The sequence below is a fragment of the Simochromis diagramma genome, unplaced genomic scaffold (assembly GCF_900408965.1).
Source record: "Simochromis diagramma unplaced genomic scaffold, fSimDia1.1 OVJJ01000091.1, whole genome shotgun sequence".
Taxonomy (NCBI): Eukaryota; Metazoa; Chordata; class Actinopteri; order Cichliformes; family Cichlidae; genus Simochromis; species Simochromis diagramma.
In genome coordinates this window covers 1996238-2016596 of record NW_024386901.1, presented here as the reverse complement: position 1 = coordinate 2016596, position 20359 = coordinate 1996238, and the positions used below count along the sequence as shown (strand labels likewise).

The following is a 20359-nucleotide window of genomic DNA, read 5'->3' as shown; positions in this document are numbered from 1 at the left end:
GAGCCTTTCAAAACAAAGTGCTCTCTCCATCTCTGATGCTAGCTTCTACACAATAGTTTTCATACAGTCGTATTCCTACAGTCACTGCTGGCATGTGACTCCAAACTGATGGTTGGTGTAACTGTATGGGGTCATCTAAATGGATTCTTAATCCCTTAAAGTATCAAAAAGGACTTTTTTGGACATAGTAAGTGTCGACCAGCCTATGTGTGCTAGCGGTTTTGGTTCAACTTGACCCTCCCTGTACTCAGGAGTACAAATGGCGGGAGCTTGAGGAGCAGCGGCAAGCTCAGAAACTCCAGAGACAGCTGCAGCAGGAGCAGGCCTACCTGCTGTCGCTTCAGCAAAACCAGAACTTGGACAGTAGCAAAACAGCCCAGCAACAGACCCCCAAACCCCCACAGAACCCTGAACCTGACAGGGTAAAGCCTCTGCAAGCCCCTGAGCAGGAAACAACAAAACAACCACAGAGCACTGACAGTGAGAAGACACGGCCCAGTCCAGCCTCCAGTCTGGAAAAAACTACAGAAAGCAGGCTACCAGTGGCTGACCTTCAAGGCCCCGCCCCTGACTCTGAGCCAGTCAGAGAGGTGAACCTCGTTAGCTGATCAGTCACAGTGACTGCTTTTAAAATGCTTCCTTTGCTTGTGTATACTCACTCCCGCTGTCTTTAGTGTATCGTGTGTAGATGGTGACGGTGAGCTGATGGTGTGGGGTGAATGGCTTTGTAGACAAGCTCTGTAGCTAGACTGTTTCTAAACTCACATGTCTAATAATTAAACAGGTCCATGACGCACATATATGCCTGTGTTACAGGACCAACAGCAGTTATTTTATCTATTTAGGTGAACTTAAATATGAAGTTCTAATAAATTGAACTCAACTTGAGACCAATCTTTAAAGCAAGTGATGTTATAGATCTTTTCAAGCTGACTTTGGAGAAGCATCAGCTCCTCCAGAGACAGCTGTAGCAGGAACAGGGCTAACTGAGAGAGAAACGGAAACAAAAGGGAGAATAATGTTTAACGTAGGTCCAATATGGAGCATGAAACTGATGTGCTGCACGTAGAGTTTATAGTATTGCTAATTTCCAATACTTGTGAAATCCTCATAGGAAAAAAGTTGGGAAACTAAAGAAATTATTATACCAAATACCAACAAACTAATATCTAGATGCAGCATACTCATGTTCACTGCGAGGATTCCTTCAGACTTCCTGAAACATAGAATAAAAAATACAGCCTCTGAGTCTGAAAAGGGCTGCCAATGTTGAAGTGCCTTAAAGGTGCATTCTTTCTAATGGCCAGCAGAGGTCAACTCCTCTGGTTGCAAGATAAGTAAGATTGTACAGAAGCCTGTGAGAAAATGAACCTACTTCTCCCTTTATGCATGAGCTCAGTAATCAGTATTTTAGGGTCTCGATTGCCAAGTTCACATTTTATTAAATAAATCTTGATGCTTCCTTTGCAAATTATAGCCCCATTTCAAGTACAGCAGATGATAAACCAGGGTACAACTTAAAATCCCTGGTTTCTCAGTCAGATCCACCCCCATGCTCCTATCATCTAGTTTCAAAAACACAAGACATCGATATTGAAAGTGACAATCTGGCCTTCAAAGCAGAAGCCCAAACGTTGGTGTCATGGTGGCTATGTCAGCGTTCTGTTTACAGTGTATGAGCAGATGTCATTTGAGCTTTTTCTCGTGAGTTTGCAGTGAAATGCTCACTTGAACAGCTCCTCCCTCTAAAGAAGGACACAACTGGTCTCTAATTATCCTCATGGTAGTCCTTGTCCCCACATTAATAAAAACGAGCCACCTCGTTAGTGCTCAGCGTGACTTACAGTCTCTTTCTTCTTTATGGCATTTGGTATCCTTTTTAGTGCCTATTGGGAAGGATAATGACAGAGACGCTCGCCAAATAAAAGCACATCATTGGCCAAAACAGCTCAGAAGCCCTAACACTGGTGGAACAAACAGGATAGTCATCTTTTGATAGTTCAGCCATCATATTTGTCGTAATGATAACACTGTAATCACAAAGTTTCTGATAAAGTGGCAACATGAAGAAAAAAAAAAAACCACAAATGGAAAAGATATCCAAATATCCATTTTGAAGAACAACCAAAACAACATTTCAAAATCTGACTTTCTATGGTGAACCGTGTCCTGGACCTCAGTGTGTGACCTAACCTTTCCTTTGTGAATGTCTTCTCTCCACATGAAAATGCATGACACTCTTGCTGGTCATGGAATTGCTGTCCTTCTCGTAGGGATGTGGGAACACTGCGGTGCCAATAACACTGCTGCCTTTGAGGAGGTGCTTTGTTGTCCCTGCTGGTGTGCCTGTATCAGCAGATAACTTTCTGATGTGCTTGAACTACTGCCAGAACAAATCACCTCTTCTCTGTTGGAAGAAACTAACAAACCATAGCGGCTGATGGCTTCTGTCTTTTCTCCTCTTCGTGTACTGACCTGTACCCACCTGTATTCTCAACTTGCTGCTAATGCTGCTGTTTGCACGTGTCCTTCTTAGGCTGACGAGCGATATCGGAAGAACGTCCAGGGTTCTCCCCAGGCGGCTCAGACCAAACCACAGCAGCCTCCGGTGCCGCCGCGATCTGAGTCTTCATACCCCAATGGGAACTCTGCTTCTGAGGCCATGCACCGGCCTGTGGAACCACAGGTAAGAGTGACTTCAAACCATTTCTTCTTCTCTTAAACTATTCTGCTTTTACATTTACAGCTGTGAGTTGGTGTCCACTGGATCACTGGACTAGGAACAGTCCACTGGTGATTTACATCTTAAAGGGTGTTGGAGCATATTGAGCAGTGGATGGGGTTATGAGATTATGAGAGAGAGATTCATGTATTTGACAGTTTCATATTGTTTGCATGACACAAGATCTGATTGTAATATCAACTTCCCTTTTTCTACATGGAAGTAGTAATAGTGGAGCTTGGTCGGGCTGAGCATGCCTGAGGACTTTATGGCTGCTAACCTGTCATTCAGTTATGTGAACAAGCCAAATTAGGGCGAGAGTTATTCGTTCCTGGGCCACAGCGTACCGGACGTGATCTGCAGTGGGCATGATAAGCAAAGTCATAGCGTAATGACTTATTCAGTTTTCCCCTCCTTCCTGCAGTCAGTTCACTGTCACTAAAATGAAACATTACTGTCATAAATCAAAGAGCCAAAGCTTAACCACCTTATGTCACTGTGGTATTGTAACCCATAGTTAACATCTTTGTCTGTAAGAAGGCTGTAAAATTAATAATGAATTAATAAGTTGAAACGCACCCTTTGGAGAGCTAGTTCTGACCCTCTGGCCATGTGTTCGACACCCCTGGTTAAGAGTATGCTGTCAGCCTTATATTGCCGAATTGCCTTGCCAACTTTGAGTGGATTTATGATGCTGAAATGTGTTATAGACCCTTGCATGCATGCTTTGAAAAGCTCATTTTTCACAAAATACTGGTTTATTCGAAAAGTCCATTTACCTTCTTAATAACCTGAACATTGCTTCAAGATGTTATCTGTGATTTTTTTCCCCTGATAATAATTCATTAGGTTTCTCCTTCAGGTGACTCGAGGAAAACTGAAATCTTTGCACTTTGGAAGATTTATTGTTTCTCAGTTTAGGAGTTGTTCTGCTTTTTTTTCTCTGCCTTCATGGATTGTATCTTTAGCTTTGAGGTCGTTTCATCTGAATAATGTATCCAACTGTGTGCTGCTGCTGAACTTCTCATGACTCTTTTCAGCCTCGGGCTTGTTATTACCTCAATTTCATTTCCCTCGTTTTAACCAGTTAAAATGTGGAACAGCATAAAACTCTTGACTGATTTGAAAAGAAATCTCCCCTTTTTCACCCAGCTTCCCTGTGGTAATGAAAATCAACCAAGTCCAACCTTCTGCCATAATTAACTCTTGGTCTGACAAGTTGTCCTCCCAATATGTAAATGCAAACAAAAGCCCTTTCACCAGATGTGTGTTTACCACAAGGTGTGCAAATGTGTGTGTTTATGGGATTTGCCTGATGCTGTAATGGGGGGTTTGAACATCTCTGCTCTACATGCTGTAACTCCTTATTGTGTGTTGGTGATTAAAACATTCATAATTCATGGGCATCCAAATTTTGCAGGGTGACTCAGGCAGTATTAGTCATTTTCCCAGTGAAGGATTGAGCACACGAAGCATGAATAATCACAGTTCATATAAGTCAATCTGTTTTGGATATGTCACACAGATTACATTATATAGAAATGATGCTGTTATTCAGTAGGATGGGGGTTGTGTTGGCCGCGGGTGTGACGATGTAATTCACTAGAGCGTTATTAACCCATAATGTTAAAAGTGGATTACTCTCATTAACAGAGAGCCTATAGAGTATTCACCACACAAAGGTCTCATATCATGATGCCTAAGGACCAACGTGAGGTATTTTTATTAGCTGCCTTCCTAAAGAAATCTCACTGCTGTCAAATATGGAAACAAAAACTAGTTAAGGTTAAGATGGTGATTATGAATAAGGTGAAAGGCAGGATGTGCAGTGCCCACTATCAAAGTCACATGTTTTCCTCCACTCCCAGCCATGAATGTGTGCATGCTGCGTGGTCCGTTGTGGTTCTGTCGGCACGCTTCTTTGCATGTCAGCCTGTTTTTACTCCTTATTCATGCATCATCTCCAGATAATTTTTCAAGGTGATCTAAAAGGACCGTGCAGTATATCAAAAGGACTAAAATGTCCAAAAAAAAAAGCTGACTAAAAGCCAAGCCAGTAAAAGCATGACTCAATTTTTTTTTTTCCTGGATCATTTCAGCTTAATCTCTCCATTCCCTGTGAATTATGTCTTCTTTTATATTTTGTGTCGTTCCCTGATTTATCCAGGCTACCCTTTTTTTTTTTTTTTTTTTTTTAAGTTAAAAGCTTTTACAGTGAAATTTCTGCTCTCCAAAAAAAAGGGTGGCCCAGGTGATAACAGGTATGACGTGCAGATATGTCTATTTCACGAGTGCTCCTTCTCCCCTCCTGTTGCACTCTTGGGTTCTTAAGGGGATTTGCAAAGATTTGAGTCTTTGCCTTTAAAATGTCTACAGCTCTTCTTTGATTTTACAGACAAGCTGTGTCAATTTCTAACTGAAATCAGCTTCTGTGGCGTTAAAACGATCTAGTATTTCAGAGCAGTGGTTGTTAACATCGTGTTGGCTTCTGCCAAGTTGTCAGATCAACTCGCCACATCAGATATCTGACACCGTGTGTTATTATAAATCATAAATGCTCTGTGCACAAATGACCAAGACTGAAAATCCTTGCATCTGAGCTGACAGAACATTTCCATCTAGAATCCCTGATTGAACTTAATGCCACTGGAAAAAGTGAATACTGTAGCAGCAAAAGGTTAAATATATGTCATCTTCCATCTACTTTAAGAGCATTATAATAAATCTATAATGTAATTATATCCTCTTATTTACATCTTTACCAACTGAATGTGCAGAAGAGCTCTTCAGCTGAAGCCTGGCAGCAAATAGGAGCTAAATGACAGCTGCAGTGTATGGATGTGTCATTCTGTTAAGTCATCGCAGCTTTTCTTTGTTGTTTTTACTTTCTGCTCATTGCTGGATCCTTTCGTGCTGTAAGATCCCTCTCACTGTTCCACATCTAATTATGAATGACCCAAAATAACCTTACAATAACCAGTAGGACCTGCATCGCCCTGATTTCCACATTTGAGCTAATGTTAGTGTTACTAACATTAGCTCAAATGTGACAAACCCCTTAAGATACCCTACAGTCCCTGAGCTTGTTCCTTGTCTGAATACCCTGCATGCAGACTGACTTGCGCTCCCCCATTGTGTTCTGTTTTGTGTCGTCCGCAAGGTTCGTTCTCATCTGGCTGCTTTAAAGAGCAGCAGCAGCGTGGCCTCATCAAACTCCTCCACTGCCACTCCGCCTGTTGTGTTGCGATTGCACTCCTTCACAGAGCCACTTACCCCTAGCTTTGAAAATCTCCACCTTCAAAACAGCCACGAATCCCGCCATCACCTTCCATCATCATCATCACCACTATCATCCTCATCATCAACGCCTGCTCGCACTGACCCACACCCCCATCCTCAGCCTAGGCCCCATGAACCAGCCCCTTCAGCGGAGGTCCCACCGAGGGTAAGGACTAGAAGAAAGAAGCCCAGTGTGGTAGCATTAGTTGAATAAGACAGTCTTCTGTAATTATTTCCCACCATTTTTTTTATACAATATCAGAATTTAAACAGCTGTTATTTTTTTTCCTTGTATGGAGACCAAGAAACACGATGTCCACTGTATGTGAGGAAATCGGATATTGCAGGGCATTTTAGTCCAATTTTTGCACACAATATCTGACAAAAGAGGAAGTTACTGTGTGGTGAAATTTCTTGTTCATGCAAAAATAGCCGTTAGTTAAAATGCATCACAACATTCAATCCGTGACCTTTCTATAACTCGACTGTTGTTCCACTTATAGGACGAGTCGAGACAGCCTGCCTCATGCTGCTTTTTTCTTCCCTCACCACACTAATTTAGACTTTTGCTGCACCACCGCAAAAAAACATAAAAATAACAAGATGAGGAATGTAAGCATAAGAAGACAGTCGTTTCCTAAGGGAATCCACCCTGTCAATGCAACACAATGGGAAAGCTTCAAGTAAACAATGGTGGACCTCACAAGCAGGTTCAGCCTTAAAATAGAGGAAAATGCTACTGAGAAAAGATTGACCAATCAGTAACATCAGTTCATACTGTTCCCATGTTGTCCCTAACTTAAACTCTTAAATAAATAAATGGCTGAAGGTTCTGTTGTGCATGGCTGTGTTGCTCTGCTCTGCGTTGGCTTCACTGAATTTACATGTGACTGATTTAGGGGAAAATGTGCCTCACATGCGTGACCTGTGACTACGATGAAGGCTTTAGTTGGCGTACCTACATTTATACATTTCAAGTTAGATACTGTAAGAACACAACAGGCAGTCACGTCAGAGATGCGCAGCTCATAAGCAGCAGAGATGCAGTACGCATAGATCCTGTGTTTTTGTTTCAGTCACGTCATCACCAACCTGAAATGTGAGCTTGTTGGTGCGTTGTTTAAACAAACCCAGCTGTTTAACTTAGTCTGATGTGAACACAGTTATTGTGTATTCTATTAGAAGGCAGTCTACTCCCCCTTTCATTAAAGATAATAAGATTACTTATCCTGACAGTACCAGAACAACATTTAAGCTCGTTACAAGATTTGTACCAACTGTCTGGCTTCCAAAGCTGCTACTTTTTATTTTAACACTTTTGTTTTATGCTTGCTAAACTCATGAATACTAAAACACTTCAGTTACTCACACCTTCCCCCTGATAATTCTGATATCCTTCTAATATGTGACAATTATTACTTGTTGGACATTTTTTAAGCTTTGGGTGTAATTTTACTGCCAAGTCAGACTTTAAATTGACTGACTGGAGCTTTCATCTCTGGGCCTGAATTAATTACACACAATCTGTACTTTTATATCACTGAGTGAAAGGTATCTCTACAAAATCAGTAAAGGTTATGAATCTTTTAATAAGATTTATTCAATGCTTGCAGAATCTAACAGCTAGTAATTGTGAAAATGTAATTGACAATAATCGGTGCAGTAATTAAGCAAACAATCTGACGCTGGGCAACATCGAGGGATTCAAAACTAGAAGTTTAATACCATTTTATTGTTTCTATTTGGGAATCCAGTCTGACGATTAGTCCAGCCAAATAATGTGTTTACCTTAGTCATCCTGACATGTTGTGGTATAGCTACTAGTTCTGAAGTTTTCCAGTGGATTAAAATGGTGACACACTCATGTGACGGTGAAGTTTAAAAATATGTGATTTGCATATTCACGGCACATGGCAGCACATCGATGCCTAAAATGTGTGTATTTGTAAGCTGGTTACTGTTTTTATCATGAAAAGGTTCCTGTCAGGACTACATCAAGGTCCCCAGTGTTGCCGAGGCGAGATTCGCCTCATCACCTTGGCAACGCCGTACACAGCAGCCATGCAGCACAACACAATGCTGCCAGGTAAACTTTCGTAACCTGTGTTGTGTGAATGTGTTTCCTTTCTTTGCTTTACTACTGCATTCTTCTTCTTGCAGTCTTTGTTTTTTTTTTTTTTTTTCATTTCTAAAATTTGGAAACGTGCCCTTTAAACGATATGGCTGACATTCTAGATATGTGATATTTAGAAAAGAAAAGCCAAGCTTGCTATTTTTAAAAAGCATCTGTGTAGTATGACACGTGAGTCATCTTTGAAATAACAAAAATATAATTCGTTAAACGACAGGAACTGGGCCCAGAATAGTACCCTGTGGCACTCCACCAGTGTCTTAAGCAGGAGACTGGATTCAACGTGCTTCAGAGCAAGTTGAATCCAGTCTCCTGTTTTCAACTCTGCAATTACAAAGACATCCAGAAAGAAAAGACTTTCACAAAGGCTGTGCAAAAACACTTCATTTAGTGATGGATCTGACAAATTAATTCAGCGTCTTCACTGTCTGTGCTGTTGCAGTCCCAGTCTGCGGAGTTGTGTGGGAGGCTTTATGTAATAGTTCTAGCTGTCTAACCTTGTTGTCTCTACTTCTATAGTTGTGTGTAAATGTGTGTCTCTCTTTATTTCCAAACCACAAACCTTTTCATGGAGTGCCATCTCTCTTCCTTCCTCTTTACCCTGCAGTGCTGTTTTTAATATCTAAAACTCTTGGCTTTCTGTAATTTCAAGTGTTTAGCGTTTTTGCACTGCTCATTAAGAACTTTAACTATAATCCAATAACATGTCAGTAATAATTAGCGAATTTAAGAAGTTAAATTAGCTGTGCTCTATTTATAACATTTTAATTTGCTGTTTAAAAGATTCTGTATCTATGATAGTTTACCTGACTCTCTTGACTCTGTTGCCTCTGCAGTGCAGCGGAGCCTCGGCTGCTGTGGGAACGAGTGGAGAAACTGGTTCCCAGAACGACCAGTAATACTGGCAGCGGAGGCTCCAGTTCCTCTAGCAGCTCCAGTAACTCCAGCTCTCAGCCCGGTTCTCACTGTGGCTCAGGAGAGAGGTTCAGGGCCCGCTGTGAGTTCACACATACGTTAACCAAGTCAGCAATTAGAAACATGCAGGAGGTGGACAATATAACTAAAAAATCACCTCAAAAATAGCTGTGCTAAAGTGTGTAATAACATGTAGGTGAAATCACTAACAACATTAGTTAAACGTGTAGATTTTATTCCAACATTTTCCAACATGCTGACCTTATCACCTCCACCTCCTTTAGCCTCTTCTAAATCGGAGGGTTCACCCCTCCAGCGGCCAGAGAATGCTGGGAAAAAACCAGAGGAGAGGAGGGACGTGCTCAGGCCGAACAGATCAGCGGTGAGAGTGGACCCGGAGCTGACTAGCCAGTAGCTCACTAGGCGGGATGGGTTTAGTTAAACTCTGTGTGCGTGGTGACTGTTACGTGTTGCGTCCAGTTAGTTGCTGTTAGATAGATGGAGAGTGTGATTATTAACAAATTGTGACAGGGATCTTGCTGCTTGAGTCTTTTTTGTGTGTGGGTATATGAATGAAAATAAACTGACTGGTCTGCTCAGGCTAAGAAGTGCTTGTTTTATCTTTGGATTGAGCTTATTGGCTGAAGGGGTCTACTGCACGTATTATTCGCATTCTCTTCTCAGCGGTCTCTTCCCCAGCGGTGGTCTTTTTAACTCATGGCTTCTCTTAACTTAATAAATTAACTACTTTTTCTGAGCTGGTTTAATTTTTCATCTTTGCAGCTCTAACAACTGTTTCATTATTAGAATTAATCCACTAACCTTACCTACTGTAGCTTGAGGAGCACCAGCTGTACTGCTCTGGAGTCATCTCTTTTTTCTCTTTTATCTTTTGGCTTTGCTCTTCCGTTGGTTTCTCATTGGCTGGCGCACATCTATAACCATTCTTCTTCTCCAGCAGCTTTCTCTTTCCTGCGTTTCTTAAGCAAGATTAACAGCAAATCTTACGTAGTGCCCCTTGCTATTTGCATGTAATATGCAGTGATGAAGAACGGACAATACATCAGCAGAGCAAGAATGACTGAACACATTAAAACACGGTTCGCTTTTTATGTCTCGGCTTCTAGGACCTGACGGCTCTGGCCAAAGAACTGCGTGCCGTGGATGATGTTCGCCCCCCAAATAAGGTGACAGATTACCCTTCATCCTCCAGTGAAGACTCGGACACCACTGACGAAGATGACGATGAAGAGGTGGATCAGGAGGCAGGTGAAGAGTCGACCTCTGGCCCGGAGGACTCCAGAGCTGTGTATGTACACAACGTTCCTGCAGGCTTTACACTTTCAGAGCAGAATTCATCGGTTCGGGTTAATGGATGAGATTATGCTCCTGCTTAGCAGAGATGCATTTTGATTTATCTGAAAGCCTTTTTAGGCAAGTTAAGCCAGACTGCAGTCGTCTTGGTAATGCCTGCAGGCTGACAGGACCAGCCCTGTCTAAATAAGGAGGAGCCTTGTGTGCATAAAACAAAGCAGAAAGTCTGCAGTCACCAGTCAAATCACATTTTATTTTCTTTAATCAAATGCTGTACTACTATTAAACATTTAAGCTTTAAGTCCAGATACTATCTAAAGCACAAGTACACACTGGAGTAGTTGCACACTCTTAATATCATATCCTCTACAAAGAAAACAACAAATGTATTGATAAGAAGATCACCTCAGTTTTAACTATATGTATTTAATTTGTGTGATATACTGGGATATTTATAATTGGAGCTATTTTTTTATATTCTGTTACATTTTGTAATATACTGGATTATTTCATTTCATTTAGTTATTGTTCTTACTGTTCTGGAGCAACTGTGACCACATAATTTCCTCTGGGATTAATAAAGTATTCTGATTCTGATTCCCGAGATGATCAACATGCACTTGCCACAGGACTTAAACTAATGTCACACTTAGTCATATTATGGGTGTAGACAGCACATTCACCTACACCTGTATTACAGCGAGATGTAGAAAGCCTCCTAGAGCACAGTAGAGACTGCTTTGAGCCTATGTGCAGAGGACATTTGGCTAATTTGTTGTCAGGCAAGCTGTTTGTTGCCTCGTTGGGTAAAGTCCGGGGCAACCATCACCTTCGGCTCTGCAGAGTACCTTTGAGTGTCGTGTCTGTCTTTTATAAAGCTGCTTTTTCTCATGGCTTGCACGGGTGTGTAAAACCATATTGGAGCCCAAACATTATGTGTTTGTGTTGAACTTCTCCTCCACTCACCTGCAGTTCTTCTCGGCTGAGTAACGGAGAAACGGAGTCTGTGAAAACCATGATCGTCCACGAAGAGGGCGAGAGTGACGCAGGCACAACGCCATGCAAAGACAGCACGCTGATTGTCAGACAGGTACTGGGAGATCGGAAAAAGAACAACCAATCGTTCACCTCGTACTTTTTAGCTTTCCCTTTATTTGTACATTTTGTTTGTTCATACCCCGACAGTTTATCCATTTTGTTTGTATGTTTTGTTGGTCATGTTCTTACTTTTTGGCCAGTGGATAGCAACTCAGTGTTAAGAAATGAAGCATAAAAGGCTGACAGAGTTTAATAATGCATACAGAGAAGTGTTGAACAATTTCAGACATTTAACTTTTAAAAAGCCATTTGATCAGGTGACAGAAAAAGAATCAGGTACGTAGGTCATCTTCACATACATTTAGGACCAATGCACACTACAAAAGGTCAGTTTAAGTAATTTTGGGGCATTACGAAAGTATTATCTTACCATGTAATCAACTGCTAACAAGAGTTTTCTTTCCGCCTGTAGAATAGCCGCTCTAGTATACCCTTTGTTCTAGCTAATACCTTCCCTTCCCCTGAACTCATCAGGAACACATCTAGACCCAAAGCTGTGTACCCCTCTTTCTACTTCCAGAGTGCAGGTGACAACAGAAAGCGTACGGGCCCTGGCCCAGGCCAAACGCAGACACCTGGCATGCATGCAGGCTTTGCCCCGAGCCCCGGCTCGGTGTCGCTCCAGGGCCTCGCTCACCACACCCCCAGCCCCCACCACCACCATCATCATCACCATCATCACCCCATACAGCATTCGGACAGGAATGGCTTTGCTGGTCGCATCCACCATCTCCCAGACTTGATCCAGCAGAGCCACCATTCCTCCCCCTCCTCCTCTGCATCCAACTCCCCTTCCTCTTCCAGCCTTGCCAGTCCCTCGTCCATGTCCCCACAGACTCCCTTGGACAAGCTTGGCATCCTCACAGAGGTATGTCTTCAAGTCCCAACGCAGACACTGGCTTAGGGTATTCATTTCTTGCACAGGAGTGTCAAAGGGAGCTTTTATAATTATTGCCATCTATAACACTGTAACTCCCCAAAACAACTAAAATCGTTCAAATAAATAAGATGAGTGCTCGTTTTTTGTTTGTTTGTTTTTTTCAGTTTTTCAGATTTTGACACACCATCTCTCTACAGAGAGATGCTGGTGTTGGTGGAAGCTTGCATTTTTGTGAATATCTCCTCGATATATTTATTATCGCAACAGATCTGTTAGCTCAGTTTTTGGGAGTTTTTTGTTTTATTTTGTTTTTGCCAGAGTTGTCTTTTGTCTTAAAAGCATTCCTCAAAACATTTGAATCAATTTTTATGCCTTGATGTTGCCTATTTTCAGCAAACAAGCTATATTCTCACATTCTCCAGACAATAGATGGTAGCACACATGGCAGTTAAGAGTGAAACCGCAAGTATGTTTTCCAAGGAAACACTTTTTAAACGGCATTTTTTTCCCTTTTGTGTTGTTATTGTTTTTTATTTGTTTTGTCAGCAGTATTCATATTTTTTTAGCCTTCATCATCCTTTTTGCCTGTTTCACTGTTTATAAGTTTACCTCCTGAATGACTGTCCACTGTATTTGCATGCAACACATACCAAAATCCTCAGTTTGCCTGGCTGTGTTTTCACTGTGTTGTTAAGTGTTTCCATTTATCTTTGTCCGTAATATCTGCATATGTTTATGGTCTTTGAAAAACAACACTTAAACATTTACAAAACTCCTTCTTTGCAGAGCCAGTCTAGTAACAACATGCAGAAGCACAAGTCTTCTTCGTCCTTCACTCCGTTCATTGACCCACGACTTCTCCAGGTCTCTCCATCCACCGGCAGTGCCCTCAACAATGTCGGTAAGGTCACTTTGTCAACTTAGGTTAAATTAACACTTCCGTGAGAGACGACACGGGGATAAAGGTCACAATAAAGGTCTGCAGGCTCCAAAATCAAAGAATTATTTCTTAAGCCCACTGGGAAGAGCCTAACTAGATGTTTTACCGCAGGCATAAGACAAATCCAAAAAGCATTTCTGGTTGTTGAATCAAACTTTGAACAAACTATGAGGAAAAGTTGTCACTCTGGAAAAGCTCAAACACAATGACTTCAATTCTGACACAAGCCAACTTTTTACTCACAACTCAAAGTCACTGAATTGGAATAGAAGCTGCAGTTCTGAGGTTTGACTGTCGTTCAGGAGGGAACAGCCCTTCTGAGTACATCCAAAGAGAAATCCCAGAGTGCTTCCCTGACTGAGCTGCACCACTGATCTCATGCTCACACGTGGAGTTCAGGTGTCTCAAAATATGATAGCAAAAATTCCTTAGCTGTTCAGATTGGGACTTGAGTCTGTGAGCTTTCAAACAGTTGACTCATATGATGACTGACGGCTGGTTTTCTTTACTTTTCTGACAGTTTACAAATGTTTGGGACATTTTAGTCATTCGGATGAATTTTGGTAAACTATTACTACAGTTATTAAACAACTGAATCAAGGTAATAATGAAAAAAATATAATAATAGTTTAGTGAAATTCATCCAAAACACTAAATATGAAAGAGGGACAGCTCATGTTGAGCAGTTTGGAGGCAAGGCTGAGATGTTTGGAGATATGTAGAGGAGGGAGAGTGGATATATCGGAGAAATGATGCATCTGCCAGCAGGGGAGAAAAATCAGAGAGAAAGATGTAGTGAAGAACATGCAGAAGGTTGGTGTGACAGAGGATGATGAAAGGGACAGGGTGAGATGATGAGCAGATGATCTGCTTTAATGACCCTTAATGAGAGCAACTGGAAAAAGAAGAAGGACTGAAAGAGGATAAAAAAAAAAAACTACTAATGAGGAGCTTTGCGAAATCGACTTTGCCTAGAGGTGAGGTCTTTGAGGCAGTAGGTGTGTGATTGACCATAATCAACTATAATCAACACTAAAGAGATTAATACATGGAGATCGGCTTCAGAAATTAAGGCTTGGTTTAAAATAATATAACTGAGTTATTGTAGTTTACAATAAACATTTTGCTGAATAAGCATTTGGCCAGGTGAGCGGTAGTATGAACATATAAATGGCTGCAATGGGAATTAATTAATATTTATATCTTCTTGACGACTGGGACTTTTTCTCATATTTCCTCCTCCAAAAGTCATAAAAGAGGTTCATATTGTCCAACACACTTCTTTCAGTAATCATAAGTGAAACAAAGAGATCTTACTTGAATTTTAGTGTGCTAAAAATCATTGTTAGGAAGCTTTTGGTTGTTTATCTTTGTTGATTTAATTGATGATTATCATTCATCATTATTAACAACCAACAACTTTCTTCCCCAAGCCACCCCCAGTGATGGCTCTCTGAAAACCGTTCCTCTAGGTTAAACCCACCGCTTCAGTTTTGACTTCGTCTGACTAGCCGCCAGTGTCCACAGCTGCAAACTTGCACTCAGATACACAGAAGCTCTGACAAACACAGCTTCTTCTTTTCAAGGAGTAAAGAGGCTGAGCACGTGAAAATGTCATTATCATTAACAAACAAAAAGAGTTGGACTCTGTTTCACTCAGGTCATAGAGTTCATTAGCTATCGCCATTAACAAACAGCTTTCTTATCACTACAGCCCTGTTCTCTCATCGTCAAGGCCAAATCTTAAGCCATTACCTCACCTGATGCAGCTGGTGACCAGCCATTGACCCCCTTAAGTATACTAGATTGTTCAGTCAGCATTTAATCACTGATTTGAGGCAGTTAGGTTTTCCTACAGATGCCTTAATCTAGAACCAAATGCATGTAAGAGAGCCGGGTAATGAGTAATCCACAACAGACACCATAAAAACTCCCATCAGCTCCCTTTTTTACTGGTTTGAGCGGAGCAGTAGTGGGAATCATTACATTGATATTTATATTTCTGTATCCCATTCCAAACTTTCATACTTACAACATGACCAATTACTCACAGTAATATAAAATGTACATCAATCACACAATATTGATATTCCATTCTTAAATATCACAGTTCACTACACAGCTTTCTGATGCTGATCATGTGACTGACCCTCACCCCGTCCGGTAAACTCTACAATCCTACGCCATCCTACCTAAGCCCTTCCCTTTGACCTTTTAGGCTATGGGAACGATGCCCGGCTGGCAGAGGCACTGAGAGCAGATCCATCCCGGAAGGGCTCCGTGGTCAACGTCAATCCGGTCAACACCCGCCCTCAGAGTGACACCCCAGAGATCCGCAAATACAAGAAGAGGTTCAACTCTGAGATTCTTTGCGCTGCCCTCTGGGGTAAGAACAAAAAGATAGGGCTTAAAAGAAAGGATACTTTAAAATAATTACCCATCAGTTGATCAGACTATGATGTCACTTTGAATAACAGGGTGGGGGTGGGGGGATAATGGGTTCTTAAAGAAAATGCTACTTATTTAATAAGGATTTTTTTGATGTAGATTATTATTAAAGGTAAATTTGTTGTGCCAATGTTTAAGTATTAACATTCATCAAAGTCCAGCTTTTTACCAGAAGTTGTAGTTATAAAGGCCTTCACCACATGGTGGCAGCAAAGCTCTAATAAGGCCACATACTAGCGCCGTCAGGCCAAGCAGCAGACCTCCAGTTGAGCTCAGTGGCTTTTTTTGGACGTTATCCTTATGGGCATGTTTGTGCATTTGTGTGTAGGAGTGAACTTACTGGTGGGAACAGAAAGCGGCTTGATGCTGTTGGATCGCAGTGGTCAGGGGAAAGTTTACCCTCTGATTAACCGCCGACGCTTCCAGCAGATGGACGTCCTGGAAGGACTCAATGTCTTGGTCACTATATCAGGTACACAGACAGGCACACTTTAAGCACCCTGATTAGTGCAACTAGAATTAGGAACCGATGAGAGATGGACTGAAACCAACGTCTAAAATTGTGCAGTATAAAGCACAAACTTGCACACAGAGTTACCTTGAAAGTACAGTGCTCGACAAACACCTTGAGCCACCCCTCATTATATTTTGCTAGGAAAATTGGAATTAGGTGTAATGATAAAAGATGTGAAAACAAAGTATATACGTTTTCAAGTAGCCTCAGAAATTAGTATTTAATCTGACCACCTATTAGAATTGAATAGAATAGAATAGAATTCAACTTTATTGTCATTGGACATGTCACAAGTACAGGCGACGAAATGCAGTTTGCATCCATCCAGAAGTGCTTTGGCCATGATATAGATATATTACAAATATATATTAGCAATAATATAGATATGTGAGTATATTACAGAAATGGGTCTGTTATAGGTATGAGGGTACAAAATATGGGTCTATTATGGTATGTTATAATGTACACATAATAATGTAATGTAAAAAATAATGTATAACTATAAGTATGTACAGGCTGTAGTGGTGTACAAGCTATGTACAATCTATGAACAGGATATAAATATGAAAGCTATACAGAAATATGAACTATGCAAGTTATAAACAGTTGTAGAATTAAAATTATCGTATTGTACAGAATGATTATTTATACAGAGCTATACAGTAGTGCAGGTAAGATAAGTGAGATATGTGGATAATTTCTACAGAGGCTATATAAAGTGCTAGTGGTTGTGAGTGGTGGTTCAGTCCATGTTATTATTGTGTGTATGAGGGTACAGTTGTCCATTGTGTGTGTGTGTGTGTGTGTAGGTGGTTGTGGGTGTGTGTGTATGTTCAGTCCATGTGTTAACGTGGGTCAGATGTCAGGAGGCAGAGTTCAGGAGTCTGACAGCTGTGGGGAAGAAGCTGTTCCGGTACCTGGTGGTCTTAGTCCGGAGGCTCCTGTAGCGCCTCCCGGAGGGCAGGAGGGTGAAGAGTCCATGTGATGGGTGACTGGGGTCTTTGATGATTTTCCCAGCCCTTTTCAGACACCGCTTCCCGTAGATGTCTTTTATGGCAGGAAGTGGAGCTCCCGCGATGCGCTGGGCAGTTTTCACGACCCTCTGCAACGCCTTCCGGTCCGAGGCAGAGCAGTTCCCGTACCAGACTGTTATACAGTTGGTCAGGATGCTCTCGATGGTGCAGCGATAGAAGTTCACCAGGATGTCTGAGGACAGGTGGTTCTTCCTCAGAGCCCTCAAGAAGAAGAGGCGCTGGTGAGCCTTCTTGACCAGCTTGGAGCAGTTGGTCGTCCAGATGAGATCCTCGGAGATGTGGACACCCAGGAACTTGAAGCTGCTCACACGCTCCACAGCCGTCCCCTTAATGTAGATGGGTGGATGTGGGCCAGCATTCCTCCTGTAGTCCAATGAGCTCCTTGGTCTTCTCGGTGTTAAGCAGCAGGTTGTTCGTGTCGCACCACTCAGCCAGACGATCCACCTCCTCCCTGTAGGCGGCCTATTATTCTTCAACATAGTCTGAACTCTTCTCCAGGCTTCTTGAAGGACATTCAAAGCTCTTCTTTGGCCACCTCTCTCTCTCAAGTTGATACCACACTGCTTTAATGATGTTGACGTGCTATGACTGATAGTGTTTCATTGTGTTTTTTTGGCCAGCTATGCTTTTACTGCATTGGCAGTATGCTAAAAAGTGAAGTCACTGCCAATAATGTTTAGCATATTGCATTGTGGTTGAAAATCTGGTGGTATTTTCATTTTTACCTCAACTCTTCTGTATGTATGATGATGATTTGGACCAAAATTTTCAAATTTATTTTTATCTCTCCATCAGACCTGTTTCCACTGATTTTCAGTCCAGTTCTTGTATAATTTGTTCTTAAGAGTGGCTTCTTGACAGCCACACTTCCACTGAGACCGCTGGTGAGGCTTCATTGTAGAATAGATGGATCAGCTGGAGGTCCAGATACATCTTTCAGGTCCTGTGTCAGGTTTTGCTGGCCTTTTTTCCTGTTTCTTAAAGACTTTACTTTCAGCTATCTGCAAATTCTTTTGTTCTCTACTTGTCAAGTTTTCAGGTAATCACTCTTAAGAATCACTTTGTAGATGAAAAAATATTTTTCGTCAAATATTTTATCAAGGAGCAACAACTTTATTGACTGACTAATGCGTTTCGAAACGCGTTGGTCAGTCAATAAAGTTGTTCCTCTTTCATATTAAGTGTTGCTGGAGTTCCTGCGTTGTGAGTTTTTCATCCCGTCCATGCACCTTGGAAGTAGGCGAAATTGTTCCAGAAATTTCTGCTGTCAAATATTTTATGCCAAACCATTTTATGTTGTGTTTCATTGTATTCATTTTTCCTGGATTCAGCTTCTAGTGACAAAAGATACTATTTAAAATTGAATCTTTGCAAAGCTGTCTTTTATGTTTAGACACAACACTGGCACGTCCCAGAAGTTAATGCTTTTTTCATGCTTGAATGATTCACCGACCAGTGATAAGTAGCTCAACAAACAAACTCAGCAAAGCAGCAATTTCAAAATCCTACATTGTCTTGTTTCCAGGTAATTGCATTTACAAGATTTCCAGAGAACTTGACCTCTGACCTTGAGGTCAAGATCACTGAGATTCAAAGTCGTCTGAGAGTTTTAGCAGCTACACCTATGGTATACATTTGAAGCTCCTACATTGCCTTATCTTGAGTTATCGCCTTCACAGACTTGGGTGTCGTTGCTGCCTGCCTAGCGGGGTGATGACAATACCCAATCAGCTAGGGATGTAAGAAAATATCAATACAACGAAATATCGCGATATTTCGCGCAATGATACTGAATCGATATTTAAAATCACTGTTATCGATTTTTTTAATTGAAAAATGACATGCATTTACTGTTTATTTCTTTTGTATGTTGGAATTCAAACTCCGGCCACTGGTTTGCAGTTTACCGCCTTTACTATGACGTAAAAACGAGGTCTCGCGATAACTGTAGAAGCGTCTAGTTTGCCAAAAGAACGAAGTAGAACAGTCAGTGGACGTGTGTGATGCTAGCTAACTGATGACTGAAGAGGAGAGGATACAGCCGGCCCCCGCAGCTTTCAAAGCTGATGTGTGGACTTATTTTGGATTTAGGACAAAAGAAGGAAGTAAAGACTATGACAAGAGCTATGCAGTCTGTAAAATCTGCACCGCCAGAGTCAAATATTCCGGTAACACAACAAATTTACGAACACACGTGTCTAGACACCATAGCGACGTAGCGTCAAATGCTAATTTTAAAACGAAACGAGGTGATCCCTCTCAACGGACAATTGAAGAAGTTAACTTTTCGAAACTACCAGCAACTTCAACTCGTGCAACAAAAATAACGCAGTCAGTACTTGTTTTTATTTGCAAAGACATGCGCCTTCTGAGTGTTGTGGAGAATAAAGGATTTCGTAATATGATTAAAACGCTGGAGCCCTGTTACACCGTTCCTTCTCGACAACACATCACGGACATCGCTCTGCCAAAGTTGTACCAAGAAGTCAAAGCGACAGTGCTGGACTCTCTCAACTCGGCTGAGACAGTTGCTCTGACATGCGACGCTTGGACTTCGAGAGCCACTGAATCGTACGTAACTGTTACAGCACATCACATAACGGACCAGTGGAACCTTCAGTCTCATGTACTACAAACCCGAGCCATGCATGACAGTCACACGGGTGAGCACATTGCAGCGTTACTAACTGACGCTGTGGCTGAATGGGGATTGAACGCAAAGGACCTTGTTGTTGTTGTTACCGATAATGCACCAAACATGGCTCTCGCGGCTAGACTTGCCTCAGCTATCCAAAGTAGCAAGGAGTTTCCTATGCATTCCTGGAACAAGTGTCTCTGCAGAGAGTTTTCTCCTCTGCAGGAGACATAGTAAATGCACAGAGAAGTGTCCTGAGAGCTGACCATGTCGATCAGCTTGTATTCCTGCACAAAAATCTGGAAATTGAAAAATAAACACTGAGAAAACACTACACATGTAAAATCTCTGATATGAGAATGTTTGACATTTTGGTTGAGTCTCATAAGCACTTATTTAGATGAGTAAATTCCTTTTTTCAGGTTGTACTAAAAGTGTTCCATTGATGG

The 20359-nt window shown here is 41.5% G+C and overlaps 1 protein-coding gene across 6 annotated transcripts in view; it reads left to right on the top strand.

The window, feature by feature from the left end:
* The window catches only part of LOC120735397 (mitogen-activated protein kinase kinase kinase kinase 4-like), a 104795-nt gene that overhangs the window by 71471 nt on the left and 12965 nt on the right, over positions 1-20359 (top strand). The window contains exons 15-26 of one of the 6 annotated variants that reach the window (XM_040034753.1): positions 252-590; positions 2537-2686; positions 5883-6167; positions 7978-8087; positions 8969-9129; positions 9332-9429; positions 10175-10356; positions 11334-11451; positions 11980-12327; positions 13126-13240; positions 15498-15665; positions 16056-16199. In XM_040034753.1, the coding sequence (XP_039890687.1) occupies positions 252-590; positions 2537-2686; positions 5883-6167; positions 7978-8087; positions 8969-9129; positions 9332-9429; positions 10175-10356; positions 11334-11451; positions 11980-12327; positions 13126-13240; positions 15498-15665; positions 16056-16199 (2218 nt within the window). The remainder of the gene's footprint in view (positions 1-251; positions 591-2536; positions 2687-5882; positions 6168-7977; positions 8088-8968; positions 9130-9331; positions 9430-10174; positions 10357-11333; positions 11452-11979; positions 12328-13125; positions 13241-15497; positions 15666-16055; positions 16200-20359) is intronic. The other 5 variants (XM_040034755.1, XM_040034754.1, XM_040034756.1 and 2 more) reach the window with 5 other exon arrangements.